The 20,117-nt window shown below is 43.8% G+C and overlaps 1 protein-coding gene across 4 annotated transcripts in view; it reads right to left on the reverse strand.

The window, feature by feature from the left end:
- The window catches only part of fbxw7 (F-box and WD repeat domain containing 7), a 94,996-nt gene that overhangs the window by 52,987 nt on the left and 21,892 nt on the right, over positions 1 to 20,117 (reverse strand). For 2 of the 4 annotated variants that reach the window (XM_079278068.1, XM_079278071.1), the window contains exon 1: positions 1,130 to 1,527. In XM_079278068.1, coding sequence (XP_079134194.1) covers positions 1,130 to 1,354 — 225 coding nt within the window. In that variant the 5' untranslated portion in view covers positions 1,355 to 1,527. Of the gene's footprint in view, positions 1 to 1,129; positions 1,528 to 11,663; positions 12,252 to 12,534; positions 12,784 to 20,117 lie in introns of those variants that run through there. The other 2 variants (XM_079278067.1, XM_079278069.1) reach the window with 2 other exon arrangements.

The following is a 20,117-nucleotide window of genomic DNA, read 5'->3' on the forward strand; positions in this document are numbered from 1 at the left end:
ATTTATTAAAAAAACTGACATGAGCACAAAATAATTGAATTCTCAAATGTCAGCATGGATAAATTATTTATCTGAATAAATCAGGTTCATTTAATTAATCTACATTTCATAATATCAATTAAAATGTGATGATCGTACCTTTACTCTCTTCGTGTTTGAGCGTTAGACTGCCGGTGAGAAAACATGGAGAGATGAGCGTCATTTAGACGGTTCATTCTTTCAGACGGGGCCCTGGGCTCGCCAAGAAGCATCTCACTTGAAATGGAAGTTTAATCTTAATAATTTATCAAAAGGAGACTTTTAATGCAAGCAGTGTTACCGTTATAGTTGCTAACAGGCAACCATGTTTGATTTTAAAGGGGAAGGAGTTGCCAATGTCATAGTTGGAGCGTAATGATGTTTTGGAACTGCTTCAACCTTCAACAACTAACACACGAGAGGAATTACAAACTAGAACGCAAACACATCTCCCAATGAAGGCAACACCACCAATGTATTTATTTTACATTTCAAGACAACTAGATTAAGTTATTAAAAAATCATATAACCGTATCTATAATAAAACCAAAGGATCAATTCATCTGAATATTAAAGATGTTAATTACCAAACAAGAGTTTTTGTGGTAATTATTCCATAAACATTTGTTTTTAATTTTCTCTCCAATTAACGCATGCATTTTTTTTTACATATCTTCATCTAAAACATGACCTAAAAATAGGATCATTGGGCGACGGCCTTTTTAAGGTTATATGTTGGTGCCCGTCGCCCGTCATGGGTGGAGCAGAGGACAGAGAACGTTTGTATCCGTGGACGTACTGAAACGATTGAAGTACATCGGACAAACAAATCTGTCCATCCACCTTACATTACAGCAATGCAACAACGATTAGTTATTAAAGTTCAAACAAGTAATCCTTAAAAGGGAAGGTTTTCTGCTCGTTTGCTTTGAGGGGGTGTGACTTTAATGAAGGTAGCCAAGGAACTCAAATTTAGATCCTCCTCTTCGATTAAACAGCAGTAACACAAAGCGACAACAACCAAGGGGAAAGAGGGCAAGAGGTGACCTTTGACATTTTTAGGTTCCGTTACTCAACTGAACTCGACCCGTGTGACTGGCCTAATACGTACAAAACTCACCCGTCGGTGGCAGAAAGGCAAACCCTGTGCGATGATGTTCAGGCTGAATATCTTGAGTACTTTCTGAGGGGGTAAGGGTTCCTCGGCAACGTGCTTGGGGTCTGCCTGGTTCTCCAGCGGCACGTGGGACGACGTCTTCTCTTTCCCAAAGGCAACATTTGGCATCTTTCTCCGAGCCCCAGACGAGAAACGGGCAAGAGGGCAATGCTTCAGCATTGCAAAACAGGCCGTCTACTGGATCATATCCCAGAGGGAGCTCCCAAACCTGGCCGACGATTGTCACAAGCGGACGACTTCTCTCACATGAATGTCGGACCTTCCTCGGACCTCTCAATCATGGGGACAGACGTCTCAATGCTGCACCTACCTACTCAGAACTCATCTCCCTGCTGACTGGCACCCTTTAAAATATCTCTGGAGGTGTGAGGTCACTGTTGCACCCAAGCCAGGCAAGGCAGCTGCCGTCAGGGCCTGAAAAGAGGATGGCCCAACTCAGCCACTCCCCCTCAGACGGGCACTGGGGAATCTGCTCTCATGGCCCCCTCGGTGGTGGAATGTGAACCAGCAGGCGTCTGACGCAGCCCCATGAGTCCGGAGAGCTTCCTCATTGTGGTCATTCTCTGACCACCCCCCCACCCCCCCGTGCCTCCCAACTTAGTGGACCACATCATCCCTGAGCCCGGTTAACTCTACGCCACAAGAGCATGTCAGCATACAACGAAACTCCTCAGTATCCTCGTCCGGATCACATTCGTCAGCGTTGAAGCTTTGTTTTTGTTTTGAAGGATTTGTTTTCCGCCGGCCTTCTCCAGCTCTCCCATGAACCAAGGTGTCCAGGAATGTCAGTAACTCTGTCTATGTCAGCAGAGAGGCGGAGGATATTTCAGGAGACGATCCCACAGTAGTTCAATGTTAGTATGCGTGACACATGCACTTAAACAATGATTCACTTGACCAAGTATCAAGAGGGATGGACTCGCATGCAGCTAGAAGAAGCAGGATGTTGGTCTTTTTCTATCTAAACCGTCATACACAAAGAGGCACTAGTGCAGTGACGCTATAAACGTCTATCGGCGCAACAAGAGGTGCAACCGTTAAGAACTGAGAAAAGATATTAATGCAGATTATGCTGATTTCTACAGAAAATAAAACAGGAAACAGCTGAGAATCTGATGAATATGTGGAAATCTACAGATAGAGCAAGTGGCAGGAGACAGCCTTCCCTGTGTGCATTTAAATGTCTGAACACATGGTGACAGACAGACCTACGGGGCTTAACCTCTCTTCTATTCTCACATCCACCATTGTTTGAGGAGGATTACGGAGCCACAACATCTATCAGAGTAGGCCGAGGGCCACCATTGAGCGGACCAACGCCCATAGTTTTTACAGTACGTTCAGCACAATTGGAGTAAGTTGGCGCCTTATCGGCAGCTGTTCAGCCAATTGAGCATGTTGAACAAACAGCAGCGGCTGTTGGTGATAGAAGCTCCCCGACTAAACAGTCGGATGAGCAAATAAGTAGTAATTTCAACCCATTTAGTAGACTTTTCTTATTTTTCTAACTCGTGTGCCGAGCAAGGACAAACTTTATAGGCTTCCAGTTTGCCGCTTTTAAATCAATCACATCCACAATTTGTATTCCAAGCATTTAATGAGACTCAATCGATTCGTGGTGGTGACGAAAAAGTGTGTGAAATTAACTTCCGCCGTCGATTTGTTTTGGAGTCGGTCACATTGCATCTCCATTAAAGGAAACCCTCGTGCCCCATGACATCATCGCTCTGCAGCAGGTAAAACATAAATATCGATTGGGATCAGTCGCAGACTATGAACAGAGTGAGAGAGTGACGCTACAGTTTGTGGTCTGGTGGTTTGATAATGTCCTAAAAATGGTGATAAAACACTAGAAAAATAACTTCACCTGCAAACACAGCTGCCTCAGAGTTTATGGGAGCGATTGTTTGTAGGACTGAAATGTAACGTGACCGTACTTCACCATGAGAGCAGAATATAGTACAGTCTACTGTGCATGCATGTCAGCAGTGTATTCACATGTACACATTTTTGCAGATAACGTCAGACGACTCAATTTGTTTGATCAGTTGGCTTTTTTTTTGGCACTTTAGGTTTAGCCTGCTGTGTCAGGTCCTCACCACACCTCCGTACTCAACGACTAGTAAAGAGCTGAAGTTCTGTATTTAAAATTTACACCGACAAACACAGAGACCAGTGTCTTTCTATATAGACATACGAGGAAAAAAAAGGATCTGACAACAGGCCTCATTGAATATCCTCAAGTGATGCTTTTAGAATTTCAATCACGTGAACGGTTGGCTTACAATAATTTCATTTTCCCTTTCAGATTGCAAACCGTTTTTGACAATAGTCCACATGCAGTGTTAAATGGCCGATGAGGCGCCTGTGACCGGCTGCGACTCTGTGACTCGCCCCGGGCCTTGCGGAGGTTACTTGAGCTTTCGGACTAATCTTAGGCCATAAAGCTATGTGACAGACTCACTGTTCCAGTCTGCTACAACATGATCGGCCCAAAGTAACTCGTTAAATGGCAAGCCATGCAATCATGCTCACCCTGGAGGCCTCTGCAATAAGTTAAAACATTATCTATCATGCCATTTTGGTTGTGTGTGTTGTATTTCTGTTTGCTTTTGCATAACCAAGAAACCCAAACGATATTCCACTGGTGGAAAAATGGGAGAAACTGTGTTGAGTATGAAGCTACAAACTGACGCTAATAATTAAGCAAAGAAATGTCCGCATGGTTACTGTTGTACAAGCTCATAAATTGCCCGTAAAGTCCACTAACGAAGCTATTAAAGGGGTAAATGTCTGCTTTCTTTGAGGCCCGGTATCACTGGCTGGTCACTGAGTTTACAATCCCTGTAGTGCCAGAGGTCGAGAATGTTTGGCTTCTAGTAACTCGGTACACTTACAAATCACTCCCTGCTTTTCAGCGCAACTGAGATGACGGGGTAGTCTGCTGATGTAGACCCTATGAGAGGGGGGCACAGTAGGTCATCCTCTGTAGTATAAAGGTATTAACATTCAAAGAAGCATCGTGTCACGCAAGTGACCTCTTTCTTTCGAATCCATTGAAAAATGGACAAAAAAAGAACCGTGAACATCGTAAACAAACTCTCCTGGTGAACTGAGTGAGGGGACTCACGTCAGCTGTGAAACAATGATAAACTTAAGTTGTATGCACTATTACTTACATAACAGTGTTTAGATTTAGAAGTAAAGCAGAGGCTGTTGTGTTTGCATACTGGTACGCTCATTTAGCTCCTAGCAGTAGTAATATTGCAGTTGAACCAGTGTTCAACTCAAGCTACGGAACAGGCAAAACGTTTTTACTCGTATCAGTATAGAAAAATGTACAGCATATTAACAGCACTGCACACTATTCCTGCTGGTTCAGTGCTGCCAATATCACCCGTACTTCATCTCTGCAGCTCTTGAGAGCGTGAGGTGACTTTGTGAGTAGAAAATCTTTTTTTAGACGGAGATAACTGAATTACCGGTACATGATGCACATTTATGGTAATTTAGTTACGGGATAGAACCATTGAGGCACATGTTCTGCAGTCTGCATTGGATGATGCATTGTGCTACCCAAACATGCAGCGATGCATAGTTTATAACATTTAAATATTCATATAGTAGATGCAAGTAAAGGTTTCCAGCTCAAAAATTGCTATTCACCACCACACGGTGTCTAAATCAGCAAGCAATGAAGTTAAAGCCTCTGCCAGACATCAACGGTATTACTGGAGAAAGCTTTCACGCACTGGTCCATGTGAGACAGACGATGGTTCATTACTGGATGAAGCCGGGGGTGCAGTCTGACCACAGCTGCAACAAGCACCCACAACCTGTGGGTCACGGATTATTGTAGGCAGGCGACTCTCAGACCACTGACTCTCAGACCACTGCCTCCCTCTGGAGTCGAAGACTGGAACAACAATGCAAAATCACCCCGATGCAACAATATCCTGTTTTTACAAGAATCTGACTGTGACTGTGCTTGGAACCTTATGAACACACGACCAGGACGCTTTTCTTGAGAATATTAAAGTGATAGTACGTCTGCTATAGTAATACACAGACTATGGTAAAGCACCTCATACAACCCCGCTTCAAAACACCTGAACCAATTCTGAAGTGCAAATTAAAGCTGCACAATGCAAAAATACAAATCACAACTAAACTAGGCTGCTGCATCCCGAACCTGATGGTCATTGCAGGCAACAGACTTGTGACCGCACAGACGAGCTGCAGCGTTACTGTCGCTGTATGTTACCGTGGAAGGGCAAATCCTTTTGGTCCATGTGCCTTTGTTGTTACCTTCTAAAGCAGAAAAAAAGCCACTGACAAAAAAACCAACATGCTGAGCCTGCAGGAGTGGTGGGCGCACACACACACACACACACACACACACACACACACACACACACGCGCGCGCAACAAAAGAACAGCTCTTTTTGTTTTCCAAGAATCATTTGAGCAAAGCCTACCCGAGGCAATGATCCAAGTCTCAACGACTGGTGGTGTTGACATCAATTAGCACACTTGGATTTTTACTAAAAATTTCAAATCTTATCTGAAGCTGCACAGAACGCAATTAGCAACCGTCTGCAGCAGAATTAGACGACCCAGGAATAGCAAGTGGCAGCAAGTGGGAAGCCAGTGCGGGATTACCTCTTAGCTGCACTGGTGACTTCCTCTCGTTGGCTGGGACATATATTGGTTTGCTGTTAGCATGATGTCGCCTTGTAACCATGAAACTTGCATCTTTGCCATGTAACAAAAAAACTATGTGTGTAAAGAAGTCTTGGAATTGTTGTTTGTCATTTGTGATTTAATGTCTTAATTAGATTAAACTAACTAATCGTGTCAACGAAGACAGATGAGCAGCTGTGATAAATATTCCTCCCCTCAGGTTTCAGTAAAGAAATGTCTGCTGGGAAACAACCAATTCAACAGGCCTGTGGAAGTGCATCAGTATATAATGAGAGCTTCAGTGAAGACAATTTGCCGTCAATATATATTGCTGGTGACTCAACGAGTTGCTTTCATGTGGGCGGATAAGAACACTGGTCCTTTGTGGCTCATCTCTGCCTGTGTGACAAGGCCAGTGTGTGGGAGATGCCACCTACAATAAGCCGGCTGCCTTTCCTTCGGAAAAACATTTAATTACCGACAGTGAACAGTGTGTGTGTGTGTGTGTGCAAGTTTGCAACGGTAAAAACTATTTGGCTGACGAGTTGGTGCTCATTCCCATCTCAAACTGTAATACATAACAAATGTTCACATTCTGAACAGCCTGCAGGAGCAGTCTATAGACGTCACCGCGTCCCCAAAGCCGTTAACCAATAAGCATCAAAGTGAGCTGACCTCTCTCTTTAAATGTCCCTGTATCAATGTTCAAAAAGTAAGAGCTTTGGAAATCTGAACAGCCATGACACAAAGAGGAGAAGGATATCTGAGCAACTATGGACGCTACAAACACTTTAGAGTTAAATAGACACTCTTACTTCACATTCAATGATCTAGACGTAGATGTAACTACCCTGATGGCTGAAGAGAGAGGCTGAAATGATACAGAAATTTGTTTTTAGTCAAGACAAACTGTACATATCAGTCACACATCTCACAAGATTTATATATTCTTTTAATCCAGATAATTTACGGCTTTTTTTAGCCAGCATTGAGATTAATGTGTCGCGCTGTCAATGCACTCATGCCCCGGCCCCTTTGTCTTATCGTAGCTCTGCAGATCCATTTGCCACCAAAGGTCTCTGATGAATCAGTGTGAGACATCTAATCCTGTAAGATCACAGAATGCCTTAGTAATTAGCCACGAGTGATGAGTTCAAATACACTCGAAGATGGTGGGGCAGCAGAGTACTGCATGGAGCCTAACATGGGCATAATATGTTCCTGTTTATTCTTATCATATATATTTTTTTAAACTATGACAGTTTAACAGAACTTTTAGATTTTAAGACTTGGAGATTAGTTTTGGTTTGGAAAAATACGCTACGTTTAAAAAAAAAAGGTCGTCTCCTGTGCCGTGTAAAATTAATATATATCTAAATCGCAGCTGTAAAAGTTATTTCAGTAGAACAGTAAAACACATTCAATTGCCTGAAAAATTGCCATTTCTGATTGCAAAACAATTCATGCTGAGTCACGGAAATAAAGAAAAGTGGAACGCAATCATAAAATTCCTAATTTACCTACAGCCCAACAAATAATAAAGTAGCTTAAATGTGTCACGCTTGCCTGCTGTTTCCTCTGAGAAGCTGAGCAATAGAAAGGGTTTCAAACCAAAGCAGACTTAGTAGAATAAATGTATATTGACATTTGCTGTGAGTTCTCACCAGCCTTCTGTAATAACGGTCAATTCATTAGCTACTGTACGACAGCATTTCCTCAATGTTCACAGACTGAACATGAATTCACAGTATGTGGGGCAACGAATACTTCAAATCCTGTGAAACAACTTATAGGATCACTTTGCCAGTTGCACATACCCACCCACACTGCAAAGACATAAAGCCAATGCAACATGAGCATAGTAACCCTTTAAGGAGTGGAAGCATTTTCCATCAGTTGTGGGATCATTAACAGTTTCCAGTAAACATGTACTCCACTATATAGGATATAAGATTCAACCCATCTGCTACCGTCAAGTGCTCTGCTTTCCCAGAGGCTAATGTATGCGACACACTCTGCAGACATCAACACCCGCTTCAGATACACGCCTCATGTTCACTCAGCACCGCATATTCTGTCATTAAAATGTCATGTGATGCATGCCCTTCTTGGAGCCCTTGAATAGAAAGGCATCTGAGATGAAAATCTAAATGAAGTTCAGACTCAACTGCAGAATATCTTTGCACATTAAACCCGCAGAGATGTTGATCCACGGCTTGAATATTGATTCATGAAGCTCTTAAAGAATTTAAAAAGGTGACCCTCCGAGTATCACCCCGTTGGCTCGGGGTCAAAAAAACAAGCATGGCAAGTAAGAAGGGGGGGGGGGGGGGGATCCTGGATCCTGGGAACACAATATGTCCTCAACGGGGACATGTGAAGACATGCACAGAAAGCTCAACATCCTATTAGAACTTTTTATGGTGCTAATTCCACTTTACACACGTTTGTGTTCGCACACTTCCGCCACACATGCAGTGCTTGTGGATGTCGCCTGACCCCACATGGACAGACACATTTTTGGTCCAAACATGGGTCCTGATCCTCCGTCACAACCCAGCGTTTGGCTCATGGATACTGCAGCTGTCAAAATGCACATATCACAGTCTGCAAGCCTACATATAAGAGTATACACACAACCTTTAAATGTGTAACATATATGAAGGTGATACATCTTCTACTACCTCTACCACTGCACTATGGTTTAAGTGGGTAGAAAAACAGGTCCTTCAACCTTCAGTCACATACAGAAGCCGTCACCTACACCGGCATGTTTCACCTGAAACACAGCGAGTGTAAATATCTCAAACGAGAACCGTCGATAAATGCCGATCCCCTCTCCACCGCTCCTAACTCCGAGAACACAAGACCCACAGCTGAACAATATTTGAACAGTCAACATCAAAGTCAGCTGGCCCACTGCGGTGACTGACAAACAGCTGTGTCCGATGGTAAGAGGCACTCAGGAGCAAATTCAGACTAACTGCTATATTTAGGCCAATATAAGCAAGGACAGTGTCTCCATCAAAGGCTCAGACACACACGCATAAAACCACTCTATATCGAGACCACAGGTATGACATATAATACAGGAAACAACTGTGTTAAGAGAGACGCGTGCTTTTCAACCGCAATAATTAAACTTCAGCGTCGTGCAGCGACGGTCAGGAGGGTGAGGGGAGAGCAGTGTATCTGTCACCGCTTTAGTCATTTCTGTCTGTTGAGACGGTGTATTATCTCGGGTCTAGTAAGGAGAATGAATAAACAATAAACATTGTTAACAGGAGTATGGTTACATCACACGTAGTATAAATATCTGCTATATTTGGGGCTAATTGCTGCTGCGGATTTTAATTTACATAAATAACACAAATGTACAATATAGTTAGTACTCGAATGGAAACAAAGAATTGTACTGGTGAGAGGGTTTTTACTCTTAATATACTCACACCACCATCTGCTGAAGTGATCCTGATCCTCCAACAACTCTTACGGACTATTATAAGCAACGGGGTCTAAAGGACAAACGGTGCTGTGATGGTATTAAACCTAAATCAAACTCAGCACATCGGTTCCGTTACGGCGAAAATAGCTGACAATCTGTTGCACTCGTCTTTTGAACATCAAGCGCTCCTCCTCACTCGCCAGGTCAGCAAACTGTGAGTGAGGCATGAACGTGTGCTTGGAGTTTCACCGTGTCCTAAAACAGGCTTCTGTGCGCTCTACACATGAATGAAGTGTCTCGCGAGGAGGACGGTGAGCTAGAATTGCTAAACACAGCGCTGGGACTCCGCCATCACAAACTGCATGACAAAATGGCCCCGGAATTTATCATTTTTTTCAATTGTGACCGCACACAGCAGCTGTTTTATTGACACTGGTGACTAATGTTGAAATTCCGCATTCATCCAGACCCTCCTCTGTGTGTTTTGGTATTGATGATAGCAACGGGATGTGCTTTACGTCATCTTTCCTCTCAGAAATGAAGGGAAATGTGATATGATTAAGCTTTTATCTCTCCATCGAGTGGAGCAATCTGTGTCTTAGTAAGATGTCGGCCCTCTGAAGGGTCGAGCAACTTGACAAATAAATCGGCAATGGGCAATTAGCCGTGCACGTCGCTATTTTATTGAGCTAATTTAATGGTCTGCCTCCAAAGAACAAGTGAGAGTCTCTGCTCAGCAACAGCAGAGACACAGCGAGGAAAAGCAGCTTGTAAAGTCGCCATATTTTCACATCCAACTGTGAATCAATGGGGATTGTTGGGAGGAGGGGAAAGACTAACAAAGACGTTTTTGGTGAATTTTATTTGATCTGTCGAGTTCAAATGAAGTGTGTTTTACAATGAGTTCAATACGCAATTAAGCTTGGTTCTGTGATGGAGAGTCACGTGTACGTTTAGGTTCAGGCTCTGTTTTAAGAAGGTCATCTAACACTTACACTGCTTTTAATGGATTTCCAGAATCCTCAAAGACTATTTTAACCGTCAGGATAACAGAATATATTCCGCCCACGGCTACACAATAAAAAACTAACTTTTGAGATTAGTAACCCGTTACTCAAATTGCAACTCTATTTCCTTTCCAGGTCACCAATGGCTACCATCATCATTTGGAGAACGAGTTGAAAAATCCTTTTTGTCCTGCGGTGGACGGATGTGGTTGAGATTCAGTCATTAAAGCTTTGACGGCGATGTTGGTAGAGAGTACAATCCAATACATCAGTCCATAATCTCCCATTAGGTGTTCAGTTACATTGAAATATGTTGACTGTAAAGATTACAGCATATGATTGACATCCTTTGAATACTTATTCAACCATTTAATAAACCCTCATGACCGATGGAAGGGACCAGTCCCAACAGGATACAAGGTGATAATAACTTTGCATTGATTTGCAAATGGGAAGTAGTATCTATATATTCGTCATGTTTTCAGGTGCTCTCAGGTGAGGGAGTTCTTATTCAGAGAGTCAACATGAATGCATCACTTCATCAAACTTCCTCCTCCCCAAAGTTTGGGTAGAAGTTCTGTAACTGTCAACATTCACTCATGAGTGACACAAGATTGTGAAGGAATGCGACGTGATTGGAACGAGACGAGAGCAGCGGCAATAAATGTCACGTGGCCAAGAGGGAACGTGAATGAATAAATCAGGATTTGGTGAGGTTGTCTCATACCTTCTCCCCAGTCTTAAACGCCCCTCAGTCCAGGCGTATGTTTAATCTCTTATTACTTCAGATCTGTCCTATTCAAGCCTCACTTGTCATTGGTTTGTATGTGCATGTTTAAATATGAAATGTAGTTCCAGTACCCTAATCCCTCTTACTGGGAAGGTTTCGTCACCGCTTGGAACACGGCAGGACTTTGCAGTGCAGTGACACACTGATGCCAAAAGAGGGCGCTGCTGTTGTAAATATGACGACACATTGTGTGGAGTTTTCACAGCAGCGGTGTGATCATAACCAAAACCTGCCTGTGACAAACGTCTGTGTCTGCTGCAGGAACTCTAAAGCAAATGATGCATGTTTTGGAACTGAGGTCTGCAAAGGATTTATGTTTTATTTGCTCAACATTTATGGTTCCCGTCTCTGAGATACAACGGAGGTGAATGGAATTTTACTTGTGTTGCCAATAGTAGCGACTTCTCTTCCAGAACCAGTGACCCCGTTAACTGTGGAGGATTCCCAGAACTCCCTGTGAACGGTTTACACAGGAACTATTTCTTCAGCGGAAGGTAGAGTGCTTCCAACGAAAACTGTTCAACAAAAAGCAGCTGTGCTTACCTTCTTGTTGGAAGAGCTTTGGTGAGTACAACCCGAGTCCAGGTTGTTATTGGGGGCAGACACATTGTTCCTGAGCGAGGGAGACCGCAGCCCTTCCTCCCTCTCTCCTTCCTCCTCCTCTTCCTCTTCCCTCCCACTCTCCGCAGAATGCTCAAAGTCATCACTGTCTTGGTCCATCTCTTCCTCGTCCTCATCCTCCTCTTCCTCCTCGCCCTCTTCCCTCTCCTCTTCCTCCCGTCCCTGCTCCTCCCCGCCCTCTGTCCTCTCCTCCTCCTCCTCCTCCGCCTCCTCCTCCTCCTCCTCCTCTTCTTCCTCCTCCTGGTGGCCGCTGCTGTTGTTGTTCTCTTCCTCTTCCTCCTCCTCCTCCTCCTCGTCGTCGTCGTCCTCCTCGCCCAGCGGCTGGCCTCGTAGTCGCCTCTGCTCCGGCCCCCACATCCATCGGGCTCCCTTCTCTCCCCCGTTCACTTCGTTTGGCGGACCCTCCTCGTCTTCCTCCCCGTCCTCCTCTCCCCGAGGGCCGTTGCTGGCTCCCGATTCACTTGGCGCCCATGGTTGTTCTCGCTCGCCATCAACCTGCGACGCCTCAGGCTGTGAAGGGCCAGAAAAAGAAAATTTAATTAAATTCAATGCCTCAGAGGAAAGGTCTGATGCTAAATTAAATCCGTTGTAGTTATACTTGCCGAAAAGTTCCTAATTGGTAACACAGCGCAGGCCTAAATCTAATTTACACATTTACACAATTACATCGATTTGAAACATGCATCTTCACACTTCATCTTACAGTTCGCTAATCCAATTTAGATTAAAGGCTTGTATTTCAAACCCTCCCACAGGACGGCCGTATTATTCGTTGAATGTCAGGTGGCCTCACCCTTTGCTGCAGCTGCTCTTCCTCCTCGACTACCCGGTTCATGTGCTCATCCTCATCACCCTCCTCTGCTGCCTGCTGGGGTGCCCGGGCCGTGGAGGAGGCGTTACCTCGCACTGCCGGACCCCCCGGCCCCCGACTCCGCCTGCTGCTGCTGCCCCCCGACAGCAGATCCTGGTTCATTTCCAAAAGCCAGCTTGCTACCTCCTGGACCTTCGCTAGGCTGTCTGAGGAGGAGAAGGACTTGGCATTCTGCAAAGAGACACACACACACACACAAAAAGACAGATTGTTAAAATATGTCAATTGTTTACTGGTGTCCACACTCAGCTTGTGTTTCTGAAGCAAACATCAAACGACTGTTAGAAAGAAAGAAAGAATCATTGCGCGCACACACACACACACACACACACACACACGCTCAACTGCTTGTTTCCTCCCAGATAATCGTGAATAGCCTTCACCGTATTCTATTCTGGCCCCTGATGTAAAATAATGGAGATTAAACATTTGCTCTTGGAGCCACGCTATCGCTGCTCAGCAGCAGAGCAGGAAAGAAAGGTGGGAGTGATTGTGTTTGGCTTCAGATCACACGGCGTTGGAAGCAGTCTCACATGAAGACGGATGGGCCGAAAAGCCTTGAGAGCTACTTGTATTCCAGGTTCCTAAATCCAAATCTGTCAAATGCAAAAGCAAAACGCGGCTTAGATGTACCAGAAGCATGTCAAACAACTGTCCTTTAGAGGAGTCTGCAAGCCGCATTTAAATAAAAGACACGTTTACCTTCTAGAGCCGCTGTCTTGCTGCTATGCATCCTCTGTATTATGAAGGGAAACCTACTGAATAAACACACGAGTCACAAAGCTGACTTCTGTAATGTAACGATGGGCCTCAAAGCTTTATCTACAACGAGACAGCGTCTCCCTCCGACACAGTCACAGAAGCGGCGCCGCAGACGGGAATCACACTCTTATCTAATCTGCCACCATCAAACCATCATCTCTCTTGTGCTTGAAGTATATTTCAATCCATATGTCCTCACACTTACACATATGATTGCAAAAACTACATGTGGATACCTTAACTCTGGGTTTTGAGCCGTCACTTGAGGCTTTACCGATGTTCAAACCGCAATCTTTTCTTCAGGCTTTTGAGAATTTGATGAAACAGACCCAGTATAAGACACCACTCCATGCCTCATGCCCAAATCTTTCCCCATGTTGATTCCCAAATTAGGCTCCATCCCAAAATCTTGTTACACGTTTCGACATTTCTAGAAAAGTTGTTCTACTGGAAGCAGCGGTTCGTTACATTTGGTATATTCCATCTCACCCTCAAAAACCCTTTTAACCTCTTTACGGGGTCGCTCTAAAAATCACATAGTATTACAATATTACAGCCAGGGATATATTGTGGAGCTTTCCTTCTGTACCAAAGAGATGGTGCAGTGTGAGGTACAGATTTTAGAGCAAATTTGTGATATGGGGCGATATAATGTAACTGACTTGACTCACACAAAGCCTCCAAACAGGACACAAAATCTGGGTCAGCACTGGATTTTAACCAGTAACAGCCAAAACTGTTTCCTTCAAATAAACGATTCTCGTCTGAAGATGGTTGATGTTTAAATGAGATGGTACAAGTATCACAAGTACTACAGTTTTATTGATATTAGATTTGCAAGTAATATTTCCATTTTTCCACAGGCAGTATCTTTGAGTGCAAGTGCTGAGCATTTGCTGGCAGCTCTGTGTGTTTCTAAACAAAAAAACTCACTTTTGGAGGACACAGTTTGTATCATAGCGTTGAAAGTCCACTGAGCCGAGTCTTTAGTTGATCAGAATCAAAATATTCTCCCAATAACCACTGAGATTTTATGTAAAACAAAAAGGAGGCGTGTCCTCTATGCATTAGTCTTTAGGTTTCCTAACATCCAAATCCATGGATTCTGAAACCACGACACAAGCTCAAACAAACACTCAAACAGCACATCAACTTAATAGACACATTTTATTTTACAGACTCAACATTCAAGTAGCAATATAAAGACTTCTGGAAAAGAAAGTAAGTGGTGCGAGTCTTGGATTTGTGGGTTGGTAGCATGCAAAGCAGTTCTAAAGGCTTCTTTAGCAACAATGACTTCCTCCAATACATGTGAAGCTTGAAGACAAGTAGTAAGAAGTCAGCTTCTTTATGCAAAAGGGCCAACTTTGCATAAATTAGTCGTGGCAGTGAAGTTGTTTTAACACCAAAATGGAGACGATTAAGGCATTGCTTACTAATCGGCTCTATTGGGCTATACTGATATTTTTTAAAGGCCAATAAGAGTAATTTATTAATGCAATCCATGAAACAGACGTACAGATGACATAAATAAACACAATGGAATATAGTTCATTCAGGAAACTGGGGCAAAGGCTTCACCCGAGCAACGAGACTCTTTAAAAAGGGGAGAGAGAAATTCCCCTGAGACGTGAAAAGGCCAGAAAGATTACAGAGAGGGTTTAATATTTCATACTTATTTTGTAAAAGAGTACAAATGAAAAGAAACAGCTTGGTTGCAGCCATTTCCTTGTTATTGTACAGCCTATATTGGATTGATTTTAATAACTTTAATGTACTTGAAGTATTATTATATGAGCTACATAATTACAGTGCATCACAAGGCAGTTAATACATCATAACTGAGCACACACTTCCTTCCTGTCACGTAACATGCACATTGTGATTTAAGACCATATGGCGGTCATGGAGCAGTTACGTACATTTCTCAAAGTAGTCCACAACAAACACACAAGGGGTCTGTGAACACAATGACAAACTTGGCAAGAATCCTTAATCTTTGAAATAATATTTCGGGTTTAAAGCTTTGTTGGATATCCTCTTTATTCTTGATTTATCGACCAGCTACATTTGGCGGTTCACGGTCAGGCACATGAGGTCACAGGTTCACGACTGGTCACACACACATTCCTGAGAAGAAGTTTCATTTTGTCTGCTTTAAAAGGTGCCAGCGGGCTTTTTCACTGCCTAAATGCGGTCTTCAGCTAATCTTCACTGTGACAAATTAGGAATCGGCCGTGCAAAATCTCAAAATCTCCTCAATGAACGACGTGTGAAATGAGAACATTTCTTCAGGAGGCTCACATACTCGTCCGTCTCAGTGAAAACGAATGGCTTTGACTTCGAGGAAGAAGTCACCGGTCCCTTTATGTGCGTCTGTCTCTGCTGCGCTGGGAAGCATTAGACTCATCTCAGATTGCACTCAGTCCCTCGCGGGACTGTTCAGTTCACTGCTGTGAGCTCAGAAGAGGAAGGCTATGAATAGCTAAAGCTGTCCCTGCCTTTTACCGGAACGGCCGAGGTTTCCGCTGTTAGTTTCCTAAACACAGCATGAAATTAGCTTGTTGTTGTTGTGCAAACAGCAAGCGAGGGTGACGCATAGTAAAAACGTGCTGCTGATAAAACAGGACAAATGTGACCGAGTTTGGATTCATTTGTTGGTGGAGAGCTTTATTGTGTTTGTTTAATTATCGTAGGAAAAACTCATATCGTTATATATCTATAGTTCACCTTCAATTAGACACAAAGGCACCTTTAAATGGCAAGCAGACCATGGTGTCAGACTGCTGTGTAGGATAGAACAGAGTGTACACTTAGAAAACTGCTCTTCTGTTGACGCTTTTACCGTGGTCGGACACAAACAAAGACTCCAAGAACACTTGTAGTGAGCAAAGACTTGGCACATGGCCTTTAGTATTACACGACTAAGAATAGAAACTGATGAATGAGGCTTGTGCATGCAAGAGCGATGTAGTGGACACAAATAGCTGTGGGAAGCTGGAGGGGGCAGGTGTGAACTTGTGTCTCCTGAAGCAAACAGGTGACACAGGTGCCCGGGGGGATGGAGAGCCACAGAGAGTCAACGGAGAAAATGAGAGCAGAGATTTCAAAAAGTTTGTGTCCAGGCTGGAAGGGGTCGCCAACAATCACCTTCTCAGCAGAGCGAATGATACGCTGCAGTCTGTGCGCAGTCGATCTCATTAATAGCGCCGTTAAGCATGTTATGAGTGCTTGTCAGAGCAATAACGTGTTTATAGACCAGCCCTGATAACGTGTGCCCAGCAGCGTTACATAACTCCAGACCGTCCCGGGTGTAGCTGCTGATGGGGCGGGGTTAACATTTCATCAGAGGGCACTTCAGAAAGAATGAGCTTCTCTTGGGTGGATGTGGACAGACGGATCTACATGATGTGATGGGTGGGCAACAGGTATGCATCGACTTTCTACGGAGCGCATCAGCTGAAATCCAAACTTGTTTACTACCACTGTAGACAAAAACTAAAACCAAAAGTCAGTTCGTTCATGAGTTAAAATAACAGCAGAGTTATCAAACAGCTCACTCAATCACTGCCGCTTCAACTTCAACTCAAAAGGCAGCCGGAGATGCAATCGAGCGACGGCTGTGACGTTGTAGGCCAGAAGTAAGCCGTTTGAAATGATTTGTAAGGGTGTCCCGAGCAATATGCAGTATCTGATCAGGAAAGGCATTTTAACTGTTCTGCATCAGTCGGAACCTATTGCACTCTCAGTGTCACGTGACAGATGTCAGAGAAATTAGATTTTTCTTTTCAACTGCAGATCTCTCCTTGAGAAATCATCTTTCACATTATTCTTACAAAACACAAATTAAAAAAAAAAAAGATTATTCCCACAGGGAAGCTTTCAGTCGATGCATCATTAACAGATTTATAAAACTCTCAAATTCCAATAATAGTAACGGCCTAGAAGTCCAGTGCTGATCAGGTTTCGTCTGTTACGTTAAGTCTGGTTTAATGGGGTGTGAAGGTTCTCTTCTTATTCCGGTGATTGGGGTAATATATTGTACACTGAAATTATTTTGGACAAAATAATCAGTGTTCTGCCGACACCTCTTTATGAATCATTGATGCCTGATGGTGGTTGATTATGTAAAAAAAATGAAGCATCTATGAAAACATTTATTTCAAATCATTCAAGTGCATGATGTGCTAATGAGGAGATTCTGTGTGTGATGTTAGATTCAGAGAACAGAGCGACTGGGGGGGGGGGGGGGGGGGGGGGGGAGTGTGACAATGATCTCTGAAAAAGATGAAACATGACTTAAAAAGACAATCAATCTATTCAAGCCTGCTGGATACAGCGAGCACACAAGCACACAAACCTTGTTGAGAACGAGGAAAGACAATTAGAGGCCTGAGCTGAACACATAAATCATAGAGCAGCGGGACAGGAACGATTGGCTGTTCACACAGCACATGGTAACAGATATAGATCGAGCCGCTGGTGTATCGTGGCTCCTCTTGGATGTTTAAATAGCCTAACAGCAGTGGGACATGGGTGGAGAAAATATTTATACTTTTCAGTATCTCGACATGTTTTGTGATACTGTATCTATTTTTTTTATCAGAAGCTAAAAAAAAATGAAATATAGTCTGCGTGTTTCACTGTTCGTTTACTTTTATTATTTGCTTGATTTGTTTAGCAATCCTGAAAGTACTTTAGTTTTATTTGCATACTGATATCGGCAAATGTTAATTCCTTTGCTCAGATTCCACAACAAATAAAGCTATGATGGTGGATGCTACAAGTAAACTTTTCTTCACTCATTTTCTATGCATATTGTGGCGTGTTCTTCATACTATGACAGTTTTCCTAAAGTTAGATTAAAAACGCAATATACTGCCTTGATTGCAGTATTGCAGTATATCGTAATGTATTGTAACCCCTGTATCACGACACACATTGTATTGCCAGATTCTTGCCAGCACACCGGCCTAGAATAAACCAGACTGTATGTAAGAAGAGGACGTATTCATTGTGACGTTTGTGGACTGCCGTTTTGAAGCCTTGAATTCGGCGATTTGGCCGTCGCCATCTTGAATTTTTGCAACCAGTGAACGAAAGTTACCATATTTGGAATGCGGAGGAGTGATGTAGAGAAGCCGTATACAGCTCAGGGAGTGGCACAAACCAATATTAGTGTTTTTATCTCATACCGGCCTCCTGAATAACTGCCACATATGACTTATAAACTATTGACTTTTGCAAATTTTATATTGAAAAATGTTTTCAAAGGTTCCTCCAAAGTCTAGAAATACTCTTCGTTTGTTGAAATCTTTGCGTCTCCGATTCAATGCAGCAGCCATTGATCTGTGTTTCTATTTAGAGCCGGTGCCCTGTGACGTCTCAGAGGAAGAAAGTGAGACCTCACTCCCCGAGCTGCTCCACAGAGGGAGAACGTTCTACTTCACACTTTACAGTACTTCACTCTGTGGCAATGCTGTCTCGGGAAAACAACTTATTTTCAACATAAAAGTGACATTAAGGTTTTGTCTACAAGCACGCCTCCCTCTGAAACAATCGCTCATTATCTCTTTATTTGAATTGTTGCCATGCAACAGCCCAATAATACCACGACATTTTCCTTGGTGGATTTCTGTCATTACTCAGAGAGCATGAATCTCGTTGGAAACCAAAGACAATCAAGCTTCACTGGGACAATGGTCTTCTGCCAGAAAGACTCTGGAAGGGACTTGAAATCCCACTCAGTGGCGGCCAACTATGAAAGCGGTCATGAGCGTAACAAACAATGAAGAAGGAACCCGAGATGCTACAGCCATGAGGCAGAAGTCACACTCTCATTCACACACACACTGGCACGTGCACACAAGCACTTAAGACACAATCCCGTTTGGCTTTTATTTGTTCCATTAAGCTTCTCCTTCTCCTGTAAACCACAGGCCTTCTGAAGGCATCCATTTAAATGACTCCTGCCAGCTGAAAGAAAGTCCACTGTTGTCAAGGCAGCAAGACAGCAGCTAAATCACCTGCTTCCATTAAATAATCAATTACCGCGCCGCTCTCCCTGGCAGCACACTTCTTATAACTGGGAAATTGTTTCGGACAACCAAAGGCAAGATAAACAAGGACGCTGCATTTCACACGCTGTGCTTTCTGCAAATATGCTTTCAGGCCCCGGTGCGTTTCCTTGCATTGCACGCGGGCGATAACGCATAAAAAACGCACTCAGCCGACTGATCGGAGACGCCGACGTGGCTCCCTCAGTTACCTTTGGTTGAGGTGGGCAGCCGGCGGCCAGTCGCTGCAGCTGTTCTGAAGTGTGGCTGGAGAAGAGATCCGAGCAAAACGCCGTGCGGCCTAATCTATTCATCAAAGAGGAGATGAAGCTGCAGCCACAACCGCACATCGACTTGCTCATTAGTAGCCCCGGCTGCTCTGGGGTAAGAAGACGTGTTGGAAAAGAGAGGCGAGCTGCAAGCCACAGCCACTTCCTGGTCCTCGTCGAATCCCCTCAGTTGTCCTCACAGCTGATGCCTTTGTCTGTAATTATTCCACATGGTGCCGATCCACAGGTACTCCATCTACCGTCTATCTACACTCAGCGGAATGCAGATGCCAACGCTCACCTTACTCCACAGCAACCGCACGCGAGTTGTGAAGTGCAGTTTGTCGGTCCATTTCCCTCGTGATTGCTTCCCACTTACTCCACTCCCTCTGCTGTACTTCTACCTCTAAACAGCACG

This window comes from Melanostigma gelatinosum, assembly GCF_949748355.1.
Source record: "Melanostigma gelatinosum genome assembly, chromosome: 11".
Lineage (NCBI taxonomy): Eukaryota > Metazoa > Chordata > Actinopteri > Perciformes > Zoarcidae > Melanostigma > Melanostigma gelatinosum.